General features: G+C 40.2%; 1 protein-coding gene across 2 annotated transcripts in view; it reads right to left on the bottom strand.

The window, feature by feature from the left end:
* hbs1l (HBS1-like translational GTPase) overlaps positions 1-23485 on the bottom strand; it is a 204926-nt gene that overhangs the window by 11078 nt on the left and 170363 nt on the right. For both annotated transcript variants that reach the window (XM_068026247.1, XM_068026241.1), the window contains exons 9-14: positions 13284-13430; positions 13088-13162; positions 11500-11617; positions 11305-11373; positions 5581-5685; positions 1380-1470 (exon numbers count right to left, since the gene is read on the bottom strand). In XM_068026247.1, the coding sequence (XP_067882348.1) occupies positions 1380-1470; positions 5581-5685; positions 11305-11373; positions 11500-11617; positions 13088-13162; positions 13284-13430 (605 nt within the window). The remainder of the gene's footprint in view (positions 1-1379; positions 1471-5580; positions 5686-11304; positions 11374-11499; positions 11618-13087; positions 13163-13283; positions 13431-23485) is intronic.

The raw sequence follows: 23485 nt of genomic DNA, 5'->3' as shown, positions 1-23485 counted from the left end.
GTATCCCTAGATCCCTTTGCTTCTCTACCCCATTTCAGCTCTTATTTTCCAAGCAGTAGGCAGCCTCCTTTTCCTCCTACCAAAATGCAGCACCTCACTTATCTACATTGAAATTACTTTGCTATTTACACGCACATCCTGCAAGCTTGTTAACGTCTTCTTGTATTTTGTCACAGTCTTCCTCTATTAATTATACCCTCAATTTTTAAAACATTCTTTCACGGGATGTGGGAATCACTAGCAAGACCAGCATCTGTTGCCAATCCCTAATTGTCCTCAACAACTGAGTGGCTTGCTCAGCCATTTCAGAGGGCAATTAAGAGTCAACCATGTTGCTGTGGGTCTGGAGTCTCATGTAGGCCAGACAAGGTAAGGACGGCAGATTTCCTTCCCTAAGGGACATTAGTGAACCAGATGGGTTTTTATGACAATTGATGATAGTTTCATAAGACCAGTTTTCAATTCCAGATGTTTTTATTAATTAAATTCCACCAGCTGCCATGGTTGGATTTGAACCCATGTCCCCAGGGCATTAGCCTGTGCCTCTGGATTACTGTTTTAGTGATATTACCACTACGCCACCCCGTCTCTGCACAAATTTTGATATTGTACTTCCATGTTGACTATTCTTTATTGTATTTTCAGTTTCTAGATGTTTTTCTATTACATCTTTGAGTAAATATTCCAAAATTGTTCCTACCACTGACATTAAGCTAGTCTATAGTTCCCTCGAGTTGCTCGATCTCCTTTTTTGAATGTCGGAATAATATTTGCTGTCTGCCAGCCCTCTGCCACAATTCCATGTTTCTATCTATATATTTATATTATATCTGCTATCTCTTACCTAATTTCTTTGAGTACACGTGAATGCAATCCAGCCGGACCATGGGTTTTATCCTCATGTTAGTTTTATCAATCATTTCCCTCTCTTCTACGTTACATACCCTTTTTGATCTCTTCTAATGTCCTGTCCATCTTATTAGACTTTCTGGTAAAAATTGAGGCAAAATAACTTCAATATTTCTGCCATTTAACGGTCAGTACTTGAGAGTTTATCTTGTGAATCCTATTGTGACCCTATCCATATCTTAAATTTCCTTTTGTTATTTATGTTATTTATTCCTTTATTGTCTATGTACTTCACATATGCCTTTTTCTTTAGATGCAATTTTACCCTTATCTCTTTATTCACCCATGGCTTCTCATTATTGGCTGGTTCATTCTTGTTACTTAGTGGAATATATTTCTTTAGCAAACTTTTTAAATATTTGTACATTAATTTTAAGCTGGAAAGAGCTGGTACGTTTGTGGCTATATGAAAGGAGCCACAAAAAAAAATAGCACGCTTAAACAAGGATAACAAAAAAACAAACACTTACTTTATTTTTATAATATCCACACCAGTCACAGTGAGAGTGACGTGATCCCCTGCTGCTGCCCAATCGAGTGGCTCATCGTGTAAGGCAATTCCTGGAAATGAGTAAATTTGCAACCCCATAGTCAGCTTTCCGGGTTATGACACAAAATGTAATATCAGTGAAATGTGCATTTAAAATGTTTTTAACTTTGGTTGACACTAATCTGAGTCATAATTTCTCAACATGACTGCGCAGTATTGAGGTATGTAACGACCATTACACAGCATCCTGCTTGTACAGATAGAACGTGAGAAAAGCGCATCAGATTCACAAATGTTGCATAATGCCTTCAATTTGTATCTGAAAGTGGTCAAGTTCATTAACAAAGTTTGGAGTTCGTGAAACCACTTTTTGTTCGTTACTCTGTTTTTCACATTTCACTAGTTCTTACGCAGCATTTCCTGATTGATATTTAAAAAGAATTTTCTGTTATGTTTTTCATCAAGTCATACTGTTTGGTAGCAAGTAACTGCTTAAAAGGATGTAAAAAAAATACCACTGAAGGTTTTAATAGCTAATGCCCGTTTATGGAGTTATGGCATAAATGAGTAAACCAAAAGAAAGCTTACCACTTTTAACGAAGTGAATGTGCACATTACCACACCTGATACCACAAACCTCACACCGTTTATCACTAACCATCACTAAACCAGTATCAAACCTCTTTAAAATTAGCCCGTCTGCAGTCCAGACTTTTTAAACCTACATAAATTAATAAACTTGCCAAATCTTGGATATCATTTTTTTCTTTAGACATTTCTGAACCCTAAATGATTTTGTTTTTGGACAGTTGCGATTTCTCTACTGATTCTGAACTATCTCACTAGAAATCCAAGTGGCCACAAAGCACCTTCAGTTCATTAGTTGAGCTTGGTGAAGGACAGTCTGATGACGACACATGGCATCAAACACAGCAACGTATAAACAGTTCAGTAGGGAAGTTAAAATAAAACTTAACAAAACATAACCAAAACTGAAATGTAAGTAACTTTCTGATGAAGTCAGTTACTGCTAATTGATTCTAAGGATCTTGCCAAACTAATGACAGGTTAGAAGAATTTAAGTCTTCTTTCAGTTGTTCTCATTTATCCATCCAACTGATAGATCAGCTGACAACTATACTCTGTTATCGCATTTTTAAAATGCTCAACCACCTCTATGCAGTGAGGTAAACATTCGCAATTTGTAACATTTCAGACATAAGTCACTGAGTATTTTTACAAACGTGTCTTTTTTCTTCAAAACAAGCCAATTTTCCATGTTATGCAGACAGTTCAATGTTCTGGTTCCGATTAAGAAAAACATTTTTGCGGATTATTGAGCTGCTTGCTGTGCAACTGTAACTTAACATTATTTTCTAAAACTTTATTCTGAGTTAGGCCTGGGTGAAAACATTCATGTACAGACAAAAATGTTCCAGCACGTAGTTACTTCCTTTGTTATTCAATTTTACTTATTTTTCACAAAACACTAGCATAGCTTAAATTGATACTGGCATTAAAAGTGCTCAATAAACACTTGTGCAATGCTGTTGAAATACTGGGGAACTTTCAGGCAGGCTGAGTTCTGAAACAGCCAGAGATTCAGCTCCAAATGTTCAGTTACAATGGCTGCTGCAATAAGGATGTGGATGAGCTGTTAGCATTGCTGTTATCTTGTACCTTCTATTTGTCATCATTCATAAGCTCTGGAATAGTGCAAAGGAAGCACCGGTGATAAAAAAACCACAGAGTGGTAGAACACAGCTTTGATCCCTGGGCTATTGATGTCAGCAGTGCTACTGGATGGATATCCAAGCAGAGGCCAGGCACTTCTGCACAGGGAGGGAGGAATATAATCAGACAGTCTCATACACTCCCAGAATCTGGCTCAAATGTAGCACAGGTGAAAATCCAAGAACAGGTCAGCTGATAGAGGTATATGACCACAAGGTGGAGGGGGGGGGGGGGGGGGGGTGGAAAGAGAGAGAAAAGAGACCAGAAGTGGAAAAAGTTGGTAGAAAATAAACAGAGGGTGGCATACCCCAATCAAAGATGCAAACATTGTTCACAGTACCAGCTCTACCAAACTCTAATGTACAAGTATTAAATTTGAGACAGCTCATCTAATGCCTGATATCTACAATTAGAATCAACAGCGTGATATAACTGACACGTCACATAATGTAATAATGAAAACTGATAAAGCAGTGTGATAACACAGGAGTGTGATTTAACCCCAACTGGCTCAGCAGTTTCCCCAATCATCACTTCCCAGAATGGGTAAAGGACTAGCAACAACTAAACCCAATCTTTCACCACAAAAGAACACGTGATCCAAAACATGATTACCTGCTTCTAAAAAACTATTAGTACTTTATTTAATAAGCTTTTACTAATTTTAAGATCAAAACTGTCCACAAGACCCGAAGTTTCTAACACTCCTATCATATTATCAAAGTCATCACTTTGAATCAATGAGTTGTTTGTGTCATAATAGTGAGAACAGAAAATGCTGAGGACCAACAACATTGAAAAACTAACACACACTTTGGCTCATCTATCTCCACACTCCCCTGATCAAACAGAAGTCATACTGAAATATCAATATAATACCAGAAACTATAATGGCAGACCTATATACACAATGTGCATTTATTCCACTACAAGATGTAGCCTTTAAGACATTAATAAGGTACTAAAGCACAATGACAAACCTTACCATTGCCTCACACTTATTTCATGACTAATACTAGATACTAAAAAAACTATTCTTGGCATTCTTATTCTGTATTTCCCACTTCCAATTACAAAGCACACTGATATTTAGTAACCTCCTTTGTAGGTGGCTCAGAAAAACATATCCTTATGTTTTTCAGAATTCAGTGCAAGCACATCAGTAACAAAATCAAAAAGGCAAACCTCATAGATAAGGCTCCTTCAAGTGTTCAGGGGTCAGTGAACTGTGTTAAAGTGTACTCAACTGTTGTGCCAGGAAGGAGCTGGAGGGAATTCACCAGAAGTTTTGTTAGATATCAGTGATCCATGCTGGAAAGTTCATGTGCGTGGATGTCTGATAAAGACAGGATCAAGTTTGGCCATAGTGCCACCTTCTCTATGATTGAATAGATTGTTAACACTGATTGTCAAGGTTAACACAATGTCAAGGTTAACACATGAACAGCTAGTTGGACTACCTACCAGAGGACTGCCAGTGCCTGCATAGCTACACCTATGAGTCCCTGGGGATGAATTTCCATTGGGTGGGGGGGGGGGGGGCGGGTTCTCTTGCTTGTCTGCTGCAACTTCAGTGGAGGAGTCTTGGAAACCCGGAAAAACAGCACAAATAGCGTTTCTGCACCTCTTGCATCAAAGGTACAGCTGACAAAAGGGCAAACCCATGCAAATAGTCATCACCTTTATCTTTAGGAAAAGAAAACAGTAGGGAAAATAGACTTCATACAAGGACAGATATACCACTACAACATTCACAAAGCTGGCAGCACAACATAGTTGGCTACTACAACTAAGTTAGCTACAGATCAGACAATAATAGTGCCAAAAGCCATCCACAGATGATTTTGAGATCTGCCACATAAAATGTGCGAGACACGGCTGAAACAGTGTACCAGCAGTGGTAGCAACTCTAAATGAAATGGGAATTATTTCCGTTTTCGTCTTTAAAAAAAAGTGCACAATTACAAAACCGATGGTATTCCTCAACATGATTCAAGTTCTAAATTAAATCAGCTATCACAGATTAAATACATAAATCTGTACCTTTGTGTCAGTTTTAACAATTTGGCTTTCACGTTTAATTTTTAATTATTTTTATCAAGAGTCTAAAAATGCTAAACTATAAAACTCAGATGTACGTAATTTTTGGGATTCAACCAGCTGCTGAATTTGAACAAACAAAATATCCAGATCAGTGCCTCAGGTCACCATTAATCCTTTGAGCATGATGTTATCTTACAGCTGTCAAAATATGTGCATTTATATTCTGGTACAAAATTAAGAGTTTCTATGTAAACATACATCATTTAATTCATAATTTCTTTCTCCCATTAAACCAAAAATTGTAATCTTGTTTTATTTAACATTGATACTGAATGCACACAGTTGCTCACTACCAAGGAAAGAGCTTGTGTTGCTGCCTAACAAGCGATCACAGTTAAACTTACCCTTAACAGTGCAAGTTTCATTTGGAGGCATAACCAGCACTCGATCGCCAGTTTGAACATATCCTGCTTCAATTTTACCAGTAACGCTGAATCCTGATCCTTGATCTACAAAGTGTGAGTAATTCAACAGGTTATTGTTGAGCAAGTAACTATAGTGACTAAGGATTTAGAGTAGATTTGTCTAAGCAAAGAAAACAGTTTTGCACCTGTCATTCAAACAAAAACCTTCTGCAGCAACTGGAGCTTTTAATGGTGTATTATTTGACACAGTTAATCTAGGTAATGCATCCCCTATCCCAACAGAGTTTCAATGTACTAAACTTATTGTGTAAGCTTCCAGATTCAAGATTGGAGAATCATGGAACAAATCCAGACCCCCACATTCCAAAATGTATCTGAGGAACATAGGACTTTGGAGCAGTAGTAGGCCATTCAGCCCCATGAGCCTGCTCCGACATTCACTAAGATTATGGCTGATCTGGTCTACTCTCCTGTCTGTCCCCCATAACCCTCGACTCCCTTGTTCATTAAAAATCAGTCTTGAATAAATTCAATGACCCAGCCTCCACTGCTTTCTGGGGAAGAGAATTCCACAGACTAACGACCCTTAGAGTAAAAATTTCTCCTCATCTCCATCTTAAAATGGAGACCGCTTATCCTTAAACTGTGTCCCTTAGTCTAGTCTCCCCGACAATTGGAACATCCCCCCCCAGTATCCACTCTGTCAAGTACCTTCAGGATCTTAAATGTTTCAATAAGATCACCTCTCATTCTTCTAACCTCCAATGGGTATTAGGCCCAACCTGTTCAATCTTTCTTCATAAGATAAGCCTTCATCCCTGGAATTAGTCAAGTAAACCTTCTCTGAACTGAGAACGAAATTATATCCTTTTTCAAATAAGACCAAAACTGTAGGCAGTACTCCAGATGTGGTCTCACCAAGGTCCTGTACAGCTGCAGTTAAACTTCCCTACTTTTTATATTCGATTCCCGTTGCAATAAATGCTAACATTCCATTTGCTTTCCAAATCACTTGCTGCACCTGCAAATTAATCTTTTGGGATTCATGGAGCAGGACAACCCTTTGTACCACCAAGTTCTGCAATCTCTCACCATTGAATACAGCTTTTCTATTCTTCCTGCCAAAGCGGAAAAGTTCACATTTTCCCACATTATACTCCATCTACCAAATTTCTGCCCACTCACTTAATCTATCCATATCCCTTGTAGACTCTACCTCCTCTTGACAACTTACTTTCCTTCCTACCTTGGTGTCATCGGCAAATTTAGCTACCATACATTCAGACCTTTCATCTAAGTCATTGATACAGATTGTAAATAGTTGAGGCCCCAGCACTGATCCCTGTGGCACTCCACCAGTTACAGCTTGCCAGCTGAAAAAGACCCATTTATCCTTACACTCTGCTTCCTGTTAGCTAACCAGTGCTTTTTTATCCATGTTACCCCCTAAACCATGTGCTCCTATTTTGTGTAGTAACCTTTGATGTGGCACCTGATCAAATGCCTTTTGGAAATCTAAGTACACTACATCTAAAGGTTCAACTTTATCCATCTTGCTTGTTACTTCTTCGATGAACTGTAATACGTTAAATACAACGTCCCTTTCACAAAACCATGCTGCCTCTGTCTGATACCATTATAATTTTCTAAGTATCTTGCTATAAGATACACGATGCCCATCGTGTCTGTGCCAGCCATCAAGCACCTAACTATTCTAATCCCATTTTCCAGCACTTGGCCTATAGCCTTGCATGCTATGGCGTTTCAAGTGCTCATTTAAATACTTATTAAATGTTGCGAGGGTTCCTGCCTCCACCACCACTTCAGGCAATGCGTTCCAGATTACAACCACCCTCTGGGTGAAAACATTTTTCCTCAAATCCCCTCTAAACCTCCTGCCCCTTACCTTAAATCTATGCCCCCTGGTTATTGACACCTCCGCTAAGGGAAAAAGTCTCTTCCTATCTAACCTATCAATGCCCCTCATAATTTTATATACCTCAATCATGTCCCCCCTCAGCCTTCTCTGCTCTAAGGAAAACAACCCCAGCCTTTTCAGTCTCTCTTCATAGCTGAAATGCTCCAGCCCAGGCAACAATCCTGGTGAATCTCCTCTGTACCTCTCCAGTGCAATCACATCCTTCCTATAGTGTGCTGCCCAGAACTGTACACAGTACTCCAGCTGTGGCCTAACTAGCTATTTATACAGCTCCATCATAACCTCCCTGCACTTACATTCTAAACCTCGGCTAATAAAGACAAGTATCCCATATGCCTTCCTAACCACCTTATCTACCTGTGCTGCTGCCTTCAGTGATCTATGGACAAGTATACCAAGGTCCCTCTGACCTTCTGTATTTCCTAGGGTCCTACCATCCATTGTATATTCCCTTGCCTTGTTAGTCCTCCCAAAATGCATCACCTCAAACTTCTCAGTATTAAATTCCATTAGCCAATGCTCCGCCCATCTTACCAGTCATCGATATCGTCCTGTAATCTAAGGCTTTCCTCCTCCCTATTTATGGCACCACCAATTTTCGTGTCATCTGTGAACTTACTGATCATACCTCCTATATTCACATCTAAATCATTAATGTACACAACAAACAGCAAGGGTCCCAGCACTGATCCCTGTGATACACCACTGGTCACAGGCTTCCACTCACAAAAACAACCCTCTGCCTCCTGCCACTAAGCCAATTTTGAATCCAATTTGCCAAATTGCCCTGGGTCCCATGGGCTCTTACCTTCTTAACCAATCTCCCATGCGGGACCTTATCAAAAGCCTTACTGAAGTCCATGTAGACTACATCAACTGCTTTACCCTCATCTACACAGCTAGTCACCTCCTCGAAAAATTCAATCAAGTTTGTTAGACACGATCACCCCCTGACAAAGCCAACCTGACTATCCCTGATTAATTCCTGCCTCTCCAAGTGGAGATTAATCCTGTTCCGCAGAATTTTTTCCAATAGTTTCCCTACCACTGAAGTTAGACTCACTGGCCTGTAATTACCTGGTTTATCCCTGCTACCCTTCTTGAATAACGGTACTACAAACGCTGTCCTCCAATCCTCTGGTACCTCTCCTGTGGCCAGAGAGGGTTTGAAAATTTGTGTTAGAGTCCCTGCTATCTCCTACCTTGCCTCACATAACAGCCTGGGATACATCTCATCTGGGCCGGAGGATTTATCCACTTTTAAGCCCACTACAACTGCTAATACCGCCTCCCTTTTAATGCTAATTTGTTCGAGTATATCACAATCCCCCTCCCTGATCTCTGCACCTACATTGTCCTTGTCCATAGTAAACACAGATGATAAGTAATCATTTAAAACCTTACCTATGTCCTCCGACTCCATACACAGATTGCCACTTTGGTCCCTAATGGGCCCTACTCTTTCCCTGGTTATCCTCTTGCCCTTAATATACTTACAAAACGCCTTCGGATTTTCCTTTATCTTGCCCACCAGTGTTTTTTCATGGCCCCTCTTCGCTATCCTAATTACTTTACCTTACCTAATTACCTTACACTTTCTATACTCCTCTAGGGACTCCGCTATTTTCAGCCCTCTGAATCTGCCATAAGCCTCTTTTTTTGCCTTATCCAATCCTCTATATCCCTCGACATCCAGGGTTCCCTGGACTTGTTGGTCCTACCCATCACTTTAAACGGGTACATCTTGGCTCTGAACTCACACTATTTCCTCTTTGAATGACTCCCACTGGTCTGCTGTCGACTTTCCTACAAGTAGCTGCTCCCAGTCCATTTTGGCCCGATCCTGTTTTAATATATTGAAAATCTGCCTTCCCCCAATTCAGTACCTTTATTTCCGGTCCATCTGTATACTCAAGACTGTGATCACTAGGTTTTTGAACACTTAAGGGAATCAAGGGATATGGGAATAGGGTGAGAAAGTGGAGTTCAAGTAGAAGATCAGCCATGATCTGACTGAATATTGCAGGTTTGAGGGGCTGTTCAGTCTACTCTTGCTCCTATTTCTAATGTTCGCTGCTGTTCTACCTCATCAACATTTTTGCAGTTACTAATAAACTTAGGGAAGAGGGTCACAACTATTGAACTAGGTTTTCTTACAAATATTACAAGTCAATTTCATTTGTTCTTTAATAGAGAGAAACAAAACACAGCTGTTAAAGCACTAAAGAAAGTCCTGCTCACATCAGAAGTGCAGATAATGCTACTGTGTGCAGTTCTGGTCACCTCATTACAGAAAGGATGCAATTGCACTAGAGAGGTTATAGAGGAGATTTACAAGGGTGTTGCCAGAACTGGAAAAATGCAGCTTTGAGGAAAGATTGAATAGGCTGGTGTTGTTCTCCTTGGAACAGAGAATGCTGAGGGAGATCTGATTGAAATCCACAAAATTGAGAGGGGCCTGGACAGAGTGGAGGTGAAGGGTCTATTCACCTTAGCAGAGAGGTCAGTGACGAGGGGGCATAGATTTAAAGTGATTGGTAGAAAGATTAGAGGGGAGGTGAAGAAAAACTTTTCCACCTAGAGGGTGGTGGGGGTTTGGAACCCACTGTCTGAAAGGGTAGTTGAGGCAGAGACCCTCAACTCATTCAAAAGGAGTCTGGATTTGCACCTCAAGTGCCGTAATCTACAGGGCTACGGACCAAATGCTGGAAGGTGGGATTAGAATAGGTGGATCGTTTTTCGGCCGGCACAGACACGATGGGCCAAGTGGCCTCTTTCTGTGCCTTAAACCTTCTATAATTCTATAAATGCTATCCTAAGAACATGATTTCAAATTGTACACCAGTTAAGCTGAATAAGCTAACATGTTAAAAAGAACACTAATTCTTACACATTACACGAACTTGCCGTTTCTGTAAAATCTTTTAAGTACAACACATACTTGGATTTGGAGAAAATTTTCAAAATAATGTGGGAAGTACACACTTAAAAAAAAAAAATCAGAAAACATTAAGTTAAATATGATGCTACAATTGTACAGCCTACAATTTGCTGCAGAAGACATAAAAAAGCTGAAAATCTTAGCTGAACACTCCATAAAGGGAGGTAGAGGATTCAACAGGTAATATCATGAAACATTAGAAAATAATTTAAAAGGGAAGTGCATGGCTTCTGTTGTTCAGACTAACTTCAGCAGGATGATATGGAAATGCAAGAGACCTCAGGAAGATAAGAAAGACTTGCATTTATATAGAGTCTTTCACAACCGCCAGACATCTCAAAGAGCTTGACAGCCAGTTAAGTACTCTGAATTGTAGTTAATGTTGTAACGTACGAAACACAGCAGCCAATTTGAGCACAGCAAGATCCCATAAACAGTAATGTGATAATGACCAGATAATGTTTTAGTGAGGTTGATTGAGGGATAATATTGGCCAAAACACTGGGGATATCTCCCCAGCTCTTTTTTTGAAATAGTGCCACGGGATCAGTTATGTCCAGTTTAGAGAGTACGCAGTATTTAACTTCTAAATCTGAAAGATGGCACCTCTGACCAGTGCAGCACTCCCTCAGTACTGCACTGGAGTCTCAGCTTAGATTATTGTGCTGAAGTCTCTGGAGTGGGACTTGAACCCACAATCTTCTCAATCTTGGGCAACAGTGCTACTAACTGAGCATGAGGAAAAGAACTTATAATGCATAAGGGGTGTGTTCGAAAGTACCAAGTTAATAAGACAATCAGCATTGCACTTTTAAACACAAACCTTTAAAAACATCAGCCACGCACAATCTAAATGGTTTTTCCACTGGTCTTTGTGGTGACTTGAAAGAATCTGAAAGAAAAAGAAATATTGAAATAAGTACAGTCATGAGTGTACCCTATTGAAATGAATGATTAATTATCTTCAAATTTATTTGATAAATATAAAAAGGTGAAGGAAGTATCACACAATGCTGACCAATCTGCTCTAACAGGCAAGGTCCATTGTACCAGACTTTGAGTTCAGGTACTTGACTTTTGGTCGTTAGATTCTCGCCATTCAGTCCAGTTGTAGGGATGTAAGCAACATCAGAATCCTAATAAATACAGAAGTACAAAGATTACATACTGCAGGTTTTACATTTACAATTTTGGAGCACTGGTTCTTCCTTGCAACCTTTGTGATGAAGAAAAGCATGGCTGGAATTTTCTCAACTCCCAAGGATGCCCCACCACCCTGACTGAAATTGGGTCCTGAGCCCGTGTGGATGGATGGCGGGACCCTGGGCTGTATTTTACAGGCACAGGCCAATTAAGAGGCCGCCGCCCAGACCACAATCCAACTGAGGACGGCCGCCCGCCTCTCAGAGCTGCCAGCCCAGAGGGACAGCAGCTCAGCAGTGCCACCAGTAGAAGTGGTTGCTGCTGAGGCTGCAGCAGGAGGTGCCATCGAAGGCCAGGTAGGATTTTTTTTTAAATTGTGCCAGCGACAGGCAGGCAGGCCCCTGCAATCAGAGGGGCGAACCCTCCAGAGGCAGTGTCGGAGCCATGGGGGCAATCACTGCTGCTGGGGTGTCCCTTCGTGGGTCATTGAACATCAATAAAGGAAGGCACCTCCCCCCCCAACCAACTCGGAAACACGCTGGGAGGCCGCCATGGTTCACCTGGTGGTCTTCCCACATAATGAGGACCCATCCAGATGCTGGCAAAATGCCGCTGGAGGCAGTAAGTGGCCGATAATTGGCCAATTAAATGGTGTCATTGGCCACCCGCCTCTGTTCCCATTTCTGGGAATATGTTGTTGCGGCAGAAGACATCAGGCTTCCCTTTGGACATCTTCTGCCACCATTTTACCAGCCTTCCCACCTCCCAGCCTGTCTTCAGAGGGCTAGTAAAATCCAGCCTTATTTCTTGTTCAATTATTTGCTTTATCCTAATTCATAAAAAAATTCATTAAAATAAGAAAAATTGGCATACCTAAAAACATATTGCGTTCATTTTATAAAATTCTTTCATTTCTTTGTACAATGAAAATATTTCAGCCTTCAAAGTTTCTATGGGCCAATTGCTAAATTCTACCCAAGGGTGCAATGTAGTGCTGATTTCCTTTTTCTTTGGGAAGTAAGGACAGAAAATAAACAATGCCTGGAAATATGCTGTAAAGCAGAAGTGCATCTGATGGATTTTCATATATTATTTATCTTTAAAATAGATATGCAGTAGAAGTCATCAAAATACACTCCAAAGATTTGTAAGTATGGAACAAACCTTGTGCTTTGTTTTTCAATTTTTACCATCTTTCTCATCTTCTATTTTCACTACTGCCACAGAGGCTAAATTTTGCCATTTAGCGCTCTCACATGACTCAAAGAGGAAGCATTTTATAGTGCAACGTTAGATTGGTATTTATAATGAAAGCACTAGTCAGGAGTGGTTTTAAAATGCAAGACATTTAATTTCACAGTGTATAGATTATGCATCTGTTCAGTACTATATCTGACAAATTACTTTGTATTATGAAAGAGAAAAATGGAATATGGCAGCCTCATTACTTATGGACATCTTACCTTGAAACCTGCTTGCTTCAAGAAGTGCCCAAGTTTATTAGAAATCTCTTTAAATCTTTCAGGTTGCCAATTCACCTGCAATACCAACCAAAAACTGTCACCGTTAGATGAACAAACCATTTTCTCATGAGACACAGGAAACTGTGGTATAAACTGAACTGAGGTAATGTGCTAGACATTGACTCAATAGAGTTACCTGATCCATTTTATTAACAGCAACAGCCAACTGTGTAACACCAAGGGAGCGAACTAGCAATGCATGCTCTCTTGTCTGTCCACCAGCCTCAAATCCAGCTTCAAATTCTCCTCGGCTTGCATCTACAACTAGGATTGCTACATCAGCCTGAAGATGAGGAAGCAAATTGAAAATACAGTCACTACAAAATTCACTTTAGTTTAATTTCCAGACTTAGCAAATATATACACTTCTTTAACATCTTACAGAACATATAAAAACATTTTTGAAGGTTCTATTAAAATACCAACTTGGACTTTTTTGTTTTTATGTTATTTTCAATTTTGTTTTATTTTTGCAAGGCCAATTAGACAGTTTGAAAGGAGTGGAACAGGATGCCTCGATATTTATTCTGTAAGCCAGAGAAAAGATACAGACATGTGGTAGATTCAATGTTGCTCTGGCTAAGGCTTGAGATGGACAGAGGGAAAAGGGATGCCAGCATGTTATCGCCAGCTATCTTGGATCATCTGGCAGAGTTAGGAAGCCTTATGGACAGCAGAGGGATGGGATGGGCTCTCAAATATGCTTCTTCACTGGCCAAGGCACCCTTGTGGTATAGATGTAGTATCTTTCCCTGAACTGCCCAACTTAGTATGGGGGTGGGAGCTGGCACTAACCATTTACTTATTTATATGTGCCAGTAAAAAGATCTTCACTTTGAAACAATTTTGACAAGTAGCCTGGAAAGGAGAGAGGCAACCTTAGAGTAATTAAAATATTCAAGCAAATGAAAAAAGTTAATCTACAATATTACTTTAAATTAAACTAGGAGTAGGATTCAAGTTGAAACTAGTAAAAAGTAAATTTAGAATTGATAGAAGGAAAATGTTCTTCATACAGATTAATCGACAGATGGAATGGACTTCCAGTAAGAGAAGCAGAAACAAAAACCTGGAATCTTTTAAGAAATTATTAGAAGCTGCAAGGTTGTGACTTCAAAGTCTTACTGGATGGTTAAAATAAGTTGAGTTCAGTGGCCTTCCCAATTCATTACCTTGTGATATAAAGGCAAGGGACACTGAGGATATTAGAAGGGTATACAAATATCAAGAGTAAAGATGGCATCAAATATCACGAGGGTGTAAGTTAATGCAGTTATCTGAACTCCACAGACTGCATTATAATACCTGAACCAAAACTTTTGGAAATAATATATGCCCAAAAAATAGAAAATAGAACATCCAATGCACACTCTACTCTACTGTTTCAGCTAGCTGAGTAGTTGTTCAATTTTCTGGTTTTGAGAACATGGAGAGGTGAGCACCACACTACCAGCTGATGGACTGATTATTTCATCATCTACTCCTGTCAATACTGATCTTACCAAGTGATCATGTTGTTGATACAATAGGGGAAACCAGCAACAAGATATTAAGTGACCAAGTAATCGGCAGTCATTAACTTGCTGAGTAAATCACTGGATCAATACTGTGATGTGTTGTGACAGTTTCAAGAAATATTTACCAATTAATATCCGATTTCATAGTGTGCAAAATAATTTATGCGAATGAAATATATTTTACGATATACACATTGTTTACGTTCCTAATCATTGATGTTTTGATAGTGAATCTTTAATCAGTGATGTGGGGATTTGAAGAGCCACGCAATGGTTCTTGAAACTGGTGGCTTGTTTGTACAGAAAGTAGTTTTACAGGAGGTATATGATTATTGTGCACTGCTGCTCTGCTGTTGTGCTGACAAAATGTGTTAACTAACTGTGACGTCAGTCTAAATGGTTGCAGTTTACCCCACCACTTTGTTACTAACAAGCTGCAATAAATAAGGCCAAGACAAGGGTTTTGTATAGAAATGAACATTTCACTTCACTTCTTTCACTTTTCAGTTCTGTTATGTTCAGTATTTATGGGTTTAATATTTAACTGGGATTTTCAATGCTCTTAATGCTACTAACATAGTTTTATAGGACATAGGAACTTAGGAGCAGGAGTAGGCCATTCAGCCGTCGAGCCTGCTCCGTGATTCAATTATATCATGGCTGATCATCTACCTCAATGCCACTTTCCCGCGCCATTGCCACATCCCTTGATGTCATTAGTATCCAGATATCTATCGATTTCTCAATGATTGAGCTGCCACAGCCCTCTGGGGTAGAGAATTCCAAAGAGTCACTACCCTCTGAGTGAAGAAATTCCTCCTCATCCCAGTCTTAAATGGCCTACACCTTATTCTGAGATTATGTCCCCTGGTTCTAGACTCACCAGCCAGGGGGAACATCCTATCTACATCCACCCTGTCATGGCCTGTAAGAATGTTGTAAGTTTCAATGAGATCACTTCTCATTCTTCAAAACTCTGGGGAATACAGGCCAGGTTTCCTCCATCTCTCCTCACAAGACAATCCCGCCATCCCAGGGATTAGTTTGGTGAACCTCCATTGCATTCCCTCAATTGCAAGTATATCCCTCCTTAGATGAGGAGGCCAAAACTGTACACAATATTCCAGGTGCAGTCTCACAAAGGCGCTATACAATTGCAGCAAGACTTCTTTACTCCTGTACTCAAATCCCCTTGCGATAAAGGCCAACATACCATTTGCTGCACCTACAAGCTAACTTTTAATGACGCATGAATAATGACACTCAGGTCCCTTTGGACATTAACCCTTCCCAACCTCTCACCATTTAAGAAATACTCTGTTTTTTCTACCAAAGTGGATAACGTAACACTTATTCACATTATAATCCATCTGCCATGTTCTTGCCCATTCACTTAGCCTATCCAAGTCCCCTTGAAGCCTCCTTGCATCCTCCTCACAACTTACATTCCCACCTAATTTTTTGTCATCAGCAAATTTGGAAATATTGTGAATAGCTGTGGCCCAAGTACTGATCCTTGCACTAGCCCACTAGTAACAGCCTGCCAACCTGAGAATGGCCCGTTTATTCCTACGTTCTGTTTTATGTCTGTTAACCAATTCTCAAACCATACCTGTATATTGCCCCCAATCCCATGTGTTCTAATTTTGTTTACTAACCTTCTACGTGGGACCTTATCGAAAGCCTTTCAAAGATCCAAATATACCACATCCAGTGGTTTGCCTTTATCTATGCTACAAGTAACATCCTCAAAAAACTCCAACAGGTTTGTCAAACATAATTTCCCTTTCATAAATCCATGTTGACTCTGCCCAATCATATAATTATTTTCTAAGTGTCTAGTTATCATATCCTTTATAACAGATTCTAACATTTTCCCTACTACTGATATCAAACTAACAGGTCTGTAGTTCCCTGTTTTCTCTCTCCCTCCTTTTTTAAATAGTGGGGTTACATTTACTATCTCTAGATTTCCATTTTAATATAGGACTGCAAGGCATCAGCCAAACAATTTTATAGTGAAAATATAGGGCAGCCCTATAAATAGGCAGGATGGACAATAAACATACTAATAAACTTGTAATTGAGGTAACAAAATATTAGTTTGCATTTTCAAAACGGGGTCAGGGACCAGACGTCCGGATGATTTCTGGATCTTGACCGTGCGCCTGAGCTGCGTTGCTAACACAACACCATCTTCAAATGTTAATGCCCTAATTGGGCAGAAGGTGATCTCGGCACCCAAATTAGTGGCATCTCGCATCTGCAGAAGGCGGGAGTTGCCTGCAGAGCACAAGAAGCAAAGGCAGACTGCAGTTATGATGGGGCCAGCTGCTGCCTTGCTGATGACAGCAGGCAGCTCCATGGAGGGTCAGTGGAATAAAGAGGTGAGACAGCACTTCTAGAATTAAAAAACAATGAGCTGCTCTTGGCCCGGTGCAAGATCCCCACGGGCCCAAACATGCAACAGACTGGTCGGGCTCAACGGAATCGCCATTACAGTGCGGACCTCCCACAACCACCATTGGCCCCTTGACGAGTTCTTTCATGAGTTTAACGGCCCCTTAATTGGAGGCAAGTGGCTTTCCCATTCCCTCCCCCGCTCTCACACTGAAAATTACAGACGGTCCCGGAGGTATCAGATTCCGGAGACAGCCTCCGAGACTGCGATTTTCAAATTAATTGCATCTGCTCTGGGTCTTGACCCCGCCCCCTTTGAAAATCCAGCCTATAGTTTCGCAATAAAGTACACTTTCTTATTAGATACTGAACTGTTGCCTTTTTAAAAAACAGCAGTTAATTTACGTCAAATGGTTATCAAACAGAAAATACAGGTCATAAAGACTGCAAACTTGTAGCAGTACTCAAGATTACCCTTCAGCCCATTAAATGTGCTCCAATATTTTTCTCTACAGGAGCCACCTATTTTAATCCCATTCTCTTGCTCTCCCAAAAATACACTTTAATATGCCTCTCTACTAAACATCTATCTAACTCTCTCAGAATACATTTCTGGGGATGCATCAATGTAGCTCTCCTGCAAACATTGTGTATTCAAACATACAATGCTCATATAAAATATATGTGAATATGCTTTTTTGAGTTCATTACCTAAAAAAATTGACTTTCAAGAACAGTTTTTCGCAAAGACTTCCACATTCTAATATAAAAGCAAAATACTGTGGATGCTGGAAATCTGAAATAAAAACAGAAAATGCTGGAAATACTCAGCAGGTCTGGCAGCATCTGTGGAGAGAGAAGCAGAGTTAACGTTTCAGGTCTGTGACCTTTCATCAGAACTGGAGGAAATGTAACTGCACAGCAGGACAGCTTTGAGACAAGGTGAATCAGTGTCCCTGGAGAGAGGTCGAGTGTGTACATGTGGCGGCACATGGCACTGAGCATGGATCTCAGGATGCGGGGAGAACAGCAGTCCGAGGAACGTTGTATATCTCGGAGATACCTGTAATCCTGGGTGGATTCAAAACATGAAGGATGGAACTTCAATTGGAATCTACGTGGAATGAGTCGGAGCCAGAAACAGTCGCTGAGAAAGGACATGTGGCTGTAAAAATGAGTTTTGGTAGACACCTTATTAAACACCAGGAGGGAAATAGAAAGCAATGAATGTGAACAAGATAAAAGAGACAAATGGAAATCCCAAAGAGAAGAGCAAAACTTCTTCAAGGTAGGCATGCCTGGAAAAGAAGTAGCAGTGAATTAAACACTGAAATAAAAGCAAAATACTGCAGATACTGGAAATATGAAATAAGAACAGAAATTGCTGGAAATACTCAGCAGGTCTGGCAGCAACTGTGGAGAGAGAAGCAGAGTTAATGTTTCAGGTCTGTGACCTTTCATCAGAACTTACACATTCTAGCCACTCTGTAAAATAATTTTGTTCCTGCCCTCAATAATTCTTTAGGTGGTTGTTTCAAACCTGTTCCCTCTAGTTACATTTACTAGTGAAAACAACCTATCAGTATTTACCCTATCATAATTCTTCAGAGTTCTATCAGGTCACCCCTTGACCTCTTCAGTTCTCGTGAAAAAAACCCTAGCTTGTAAAGAATCTCTTCATAACTGTAACTTGTCATTGCTGGTAATATTCTAGTGAATCTATGTGGCACCTTTTCTATTGCTCTATTACTATAGTCATGTACCCAAAATTGTACACAATACTTCAATCACATACGTTTCCAGATCGATTAGTTAGAATAAGATAATTTGGGGAGGGCAACCAAGCCAAGGGAATACACAATTAATAGTATAATGTGAAGTGCAGATGAACAGAGAGACCTTGGAGTGCATGCCTGTATATCCCTGAAAGTAGGACAGGTAGATAAGCTGGTTAAGAAGGCATATAGTCTACTTTCCTTTATTAGTCAAGATACAGAATATAACAGCAGGAGGTTATGCTAGAACTGTATAAAACACTAGTTAGGTCATAGCCAGAATGTTACAGATACTTCTAAGCCTGTTTGTGAAGACGACACTGAGACTAGGGTGCTTTGGTGGAGATTGTTTATTGCTTGCCAAAGAGCTTACTTCTCCACTCCTAATAACATCCAGCCAATTCTGGCTGGCTCTTTATATATAGATCAGAGTACAATTAACTAATCAACACCCAACACCTGTTCACCCTATTACCTTCAACTACTAGGTATTTAACAGAACTTATTAGACACTAACAGATTTCCCTCTTTTCTTTAAATTTAATATGCATATATAAAATGAAAAAGAGACAAAATAATGATACATTTTTCTGTATCTTTCATTATTATACCATCAACCTTCAACAGCACCAGCCATTAACATACTGTATATGCCCCCTTTTTTCACAAATAAAACTTGTTTAAAGAGGAAAATTGATGGTGTAGCGATAATATCGCTGGACTAGTAATCCAGAGCCCAGGCTAATGCCCATTGGTCATGGGTTCGAATCCCACCATGGCAAATGGTGAAATTTGAATTCAATTAATAAATCTGAAATTAAAAGCTAGTCTAATGGTGACCATGAAACCATGTCGATTGTTGTAAAAACCCATCTGGTTCACTAATTAGGGATGGGCAATAAATGCTGGCCTAGCCAGCATCGCCCACATCCCAATAAAATCCCAAAAGAAATAAAAAAAAATTCCACTATTTTCTAACTCATCATAACACAAGACGGCCCTTTTCGTCGACCCATTTCATTTTGGAAATTTCTTCTCTTTCCAACATTTCTTTTGTACACGTGAGATCAATCCTCAACCTCTTTCCCATGACACTTTTTGGCGAATGGACATTGTCCCAGAGAGAATGGCTATCTATATAGCATTCTATAGGAAAATCTTTCACCGACTGCCCCTTATATAAGAGTTCCTTTAAAATACTCGATAAATACATACCCATATCTATTGCTTCCATCAGTACAGGTGTCTCAGCAGCTAAGGTGCTTATAACTATCCTCTTTATTTTCTTTGATTCCCAGGCTAATGGATAATATTTATCATTTTTTCCCTACCAAAAATATAATGAACCCTGCTATGCTCGAATAACCATCAGGAAGATTAGCATGTGAGGCGTCACCAAAAAATGACTAATTTCATTTCTTCTGGATCACCTAATGCTGGAAACTTGAGTGTACATTTGTCTAAACTCAATTTCTTCAATGTCTTGTTTGCTTTCAGCACTTGCCCAACAGTAGCATGTTTCAGCATGGTGTTCAATTCTAATACAGCATAGCAACAATCCAGCCCAGTTTGAGTGCACAACCAGTTTAACTGACCGATTAAGCTTCTTAAGCGTCTTCCTTGGTTGCAGAGTCTTCCTTTTGAGAGGATCTGGCCCGATTCATTGGAAACCTATTAACATTTTCTAGGTAAGACTGTTGATTTGGGTAACCCTCAACTTAGTCTGCCTCATAGTCAACCCTATATATTTAAAAGCTCCAGAAGCCCAACTTCCAATTTTAAATTCCTGTAGAACTTTATCTACCACAAATTAACACAGGTCCTCCCCACAGAAAATCGTCTACATGCATCAAGAAAATGCCTGCTAGTTTTTCTTCATCGTACCAATAAAATATTGCCGGATCCGCTTTTAGGTGAATACAACCAGCTTTTAGTAGAATAGACCGAACTGAAAAATACCACACCCTGGATGCATCTTTTAGCCCATAAACACAGTTGTTTAGCTTCCATAATTTCCCCTCTAGATCTCCAGCTTCTTTTGGTGGCTTTGAAAATACTTCCCCTTGAAATATCTCCCCTTGCAAAAATGCTGCTTTGATGTCAATGGACTTACATTCTTCAAATTTGCTTTTCCTGCTGTTGGGGAGTCTACTCTAATTTCTTGGTTGCCTAATCATTCCTCAAATCCCCGAGCTAAAAGTCTAGCTTTAGCTTTATACGTACCATCTGGAAACACTCTCTCTGTATATATCCATCTATGGGACAATGCTGGTTGTCCTCTATCTGACACCTCCGTGTATATGCCAAAGTCTCTCCAACTGTCGAGCACTTTTTGTTTTGCATCCTTTACCAACTTACCATCTAACTTGTTAGTAGCCACTAGAGCTTCTCCATCGTAAATGTTGCTACTTCCTGTGGTGCTCCTCGCCTGCTCTTTGGTCCTTGTTCTTGTGAAACCATGTCCCCTACTAGATTTCCTATCGCTTTCTGGATTGCTACTACTCGACCTGTCCCTCCTACGACCAGACTTCCTTTCACAAGTTCATGACCTTTTCCTTGGACTATGATCATCTTCAGGCCCACTGTCTGAACTTACACTACGTTTTCTGGACTTCCACATTTTCACAGGTCTGATATCCTGTCCCTTGTCTTGCACATTCAGCCAATATTTGTATTTCCCTGTGGCCTTTCCTGCCCTTCCAAGAATGGTGGCTTCCCTCCATTCACTAGCCCCTTCTGGCATATTCGTCACTCTAGTCCCAATCTTTGGTAGTTGACCTTTGGGATAAATGGCCTTATCTTGATCTTCACTGTCACTTGGTCCACTCTCAGTCAGCCCATTACCTGCCACAATCTGCTGCTCGTAAAGGTCCGACATATGTGCATGCAAAGTACATGGTGCATCATCAGTATCCATCATTTGTTCAGATTCTGTCAACATATAATCAGTGCCAATAAGCCACGAAGAATGTACTCTAACAGTTTGGTTGCCATGTTGCAAAATTACCGTTTTTCCATCAGTGCCTATAAATGTTCTTGTGCCTCTCCATTCTTTCTGCCCTTCTCTTTTGTAATACACCATGTCCCCAGGATTAAAATTCTTTTCTGATGGTCTGATTCGATACCTCAAAGCTCTTCTGATTTTTTCTGAAACCTCCACCTTAATAAATGCTCTTCTTTCTGCTGTCATTCAGGCCCCCACCTGCCAAGAATGAGGCACATAATTTCGCCACATGGACATTAAACTTCAAATTGTTGCTGGGAAGAAAAGAGGGCCTATCACAAGGAATTGCCAGGCTCCTCGCCAGAAATACCTTTTTTGCAGACAGCGTTGGAACAAAGGAACCAGTCCCGGCTCCTGCAATACACAGAAGACCTGGTCAGACCAGTTTAGTCACATGACTAACTGGCTGTTGGAGTTTTTTCAATTTGAACCAGCCACAAAGAATTTGAACAGAAAGCTGTTTGCTCCTGGACTGAAAAGACCTCTCTCCTGTCTGCTCTCATCTCATTCTCACCAGCTTTGGAATCCATTGAAGACACAGGAACCCCAAGAGAGAAACGTCTCCTACAGTGAACAAGGTTTAAGAAGAATACTGGGCCCCAACGAAAAGCAAGAATTACCTACAAGCAAGAGCTACCTACAAAAGGACTACAGTGAGCTCGAAGTAACAAGAAACTCTTCTAATATTGGCTCAAACTTCTCTATTTTTTCTTCTGCTCTTTTCTGTCTCTATTTACACGTGCATATCGCGTATGCATGCTAGGGTAGGGCGCAGCGTGTATCCGTAGGCGTTAACCAAATTACAGTTTAAGTTCAATAAAATTTCTCTTTTCTTCTTTAAATCTAAGAAAACCTGGCGTATTGATTTCTTTGCCTTATAATTGGAAAGCGGTGAACAAGGATTCACCAAGGTGGAGCTAAAAACACGGTGTGTTTAAAATTAAATCCTGTTACAATAAGCCCAGGTGAAGGCTGAGAAAGATCCCTGGACACCTTTCTAACCTGGTCATAACACTGCATGCATGGCATTCAAATATTCCGCAAAAAGTGAACTAATTGTAGCCCCCTCTAAAGCCGGGTATGATCCCACATACCGGAAGTATTTTCAGATTCCAGCCATAAACTAATTGATATGGGCTGTAGCCCCCAATCATTTGAAGTGTGTTTCTCGCATGTACTGCCCATGCCAGAGCAGTCATCAATTTACAATTTTGTTGGTCAGCCAAGATTTTTCAGAGCATTTTGCCAATCACGGCAGGATTTCTCTCACAAATCCCATTTTTGAAAGGACTCTTTGCTGCCGTGTGCATTGCTACAATAGTCATATTTTCACACATACTCCTGAACTCATCATTGGCAAATTCTCCTCCATTGTCAGTTAGAAATCTAGCCGGTGCTCCCAGTCCTATCCACCTTTTCATTATCTCGTCCACTATTACTTTTCTGTCTTTACTATAAATTACCACTGACAGACTGAATCTAGTTGCTCCGTCCATAAAGTGTAGAAGAAAAATGTTTTTTGTCTTTATCCCATACCTTCAAGTTCGCTACTTATTTGTTTTTACAGATATCACATTTTTCACTGATATCCTTGATGAGTTTTGTGTAGTCATTATCTATCACCCCTGCATCTTTTAACAGA

This window comes from Heterodontus francisci, chromosome 3 (assembly GCF_036365525.1).
Source record: "Heterodontus francisci isolate sHetFra1 chromosome 3, sHetFra1.hap1, whole genome shotgun sequence".
Lineage (NCBI taxonomy): Eukaryota > Metazoa > Chordata > Chondrichthyes > Heterodontiformes > Heterodontidae > Heterodontus > Heterodontus francisci.
Note: the sequence above shows the minus strand (reverse complement) of the source record. Positions and strands in the feature narration are given on the sequence as shown.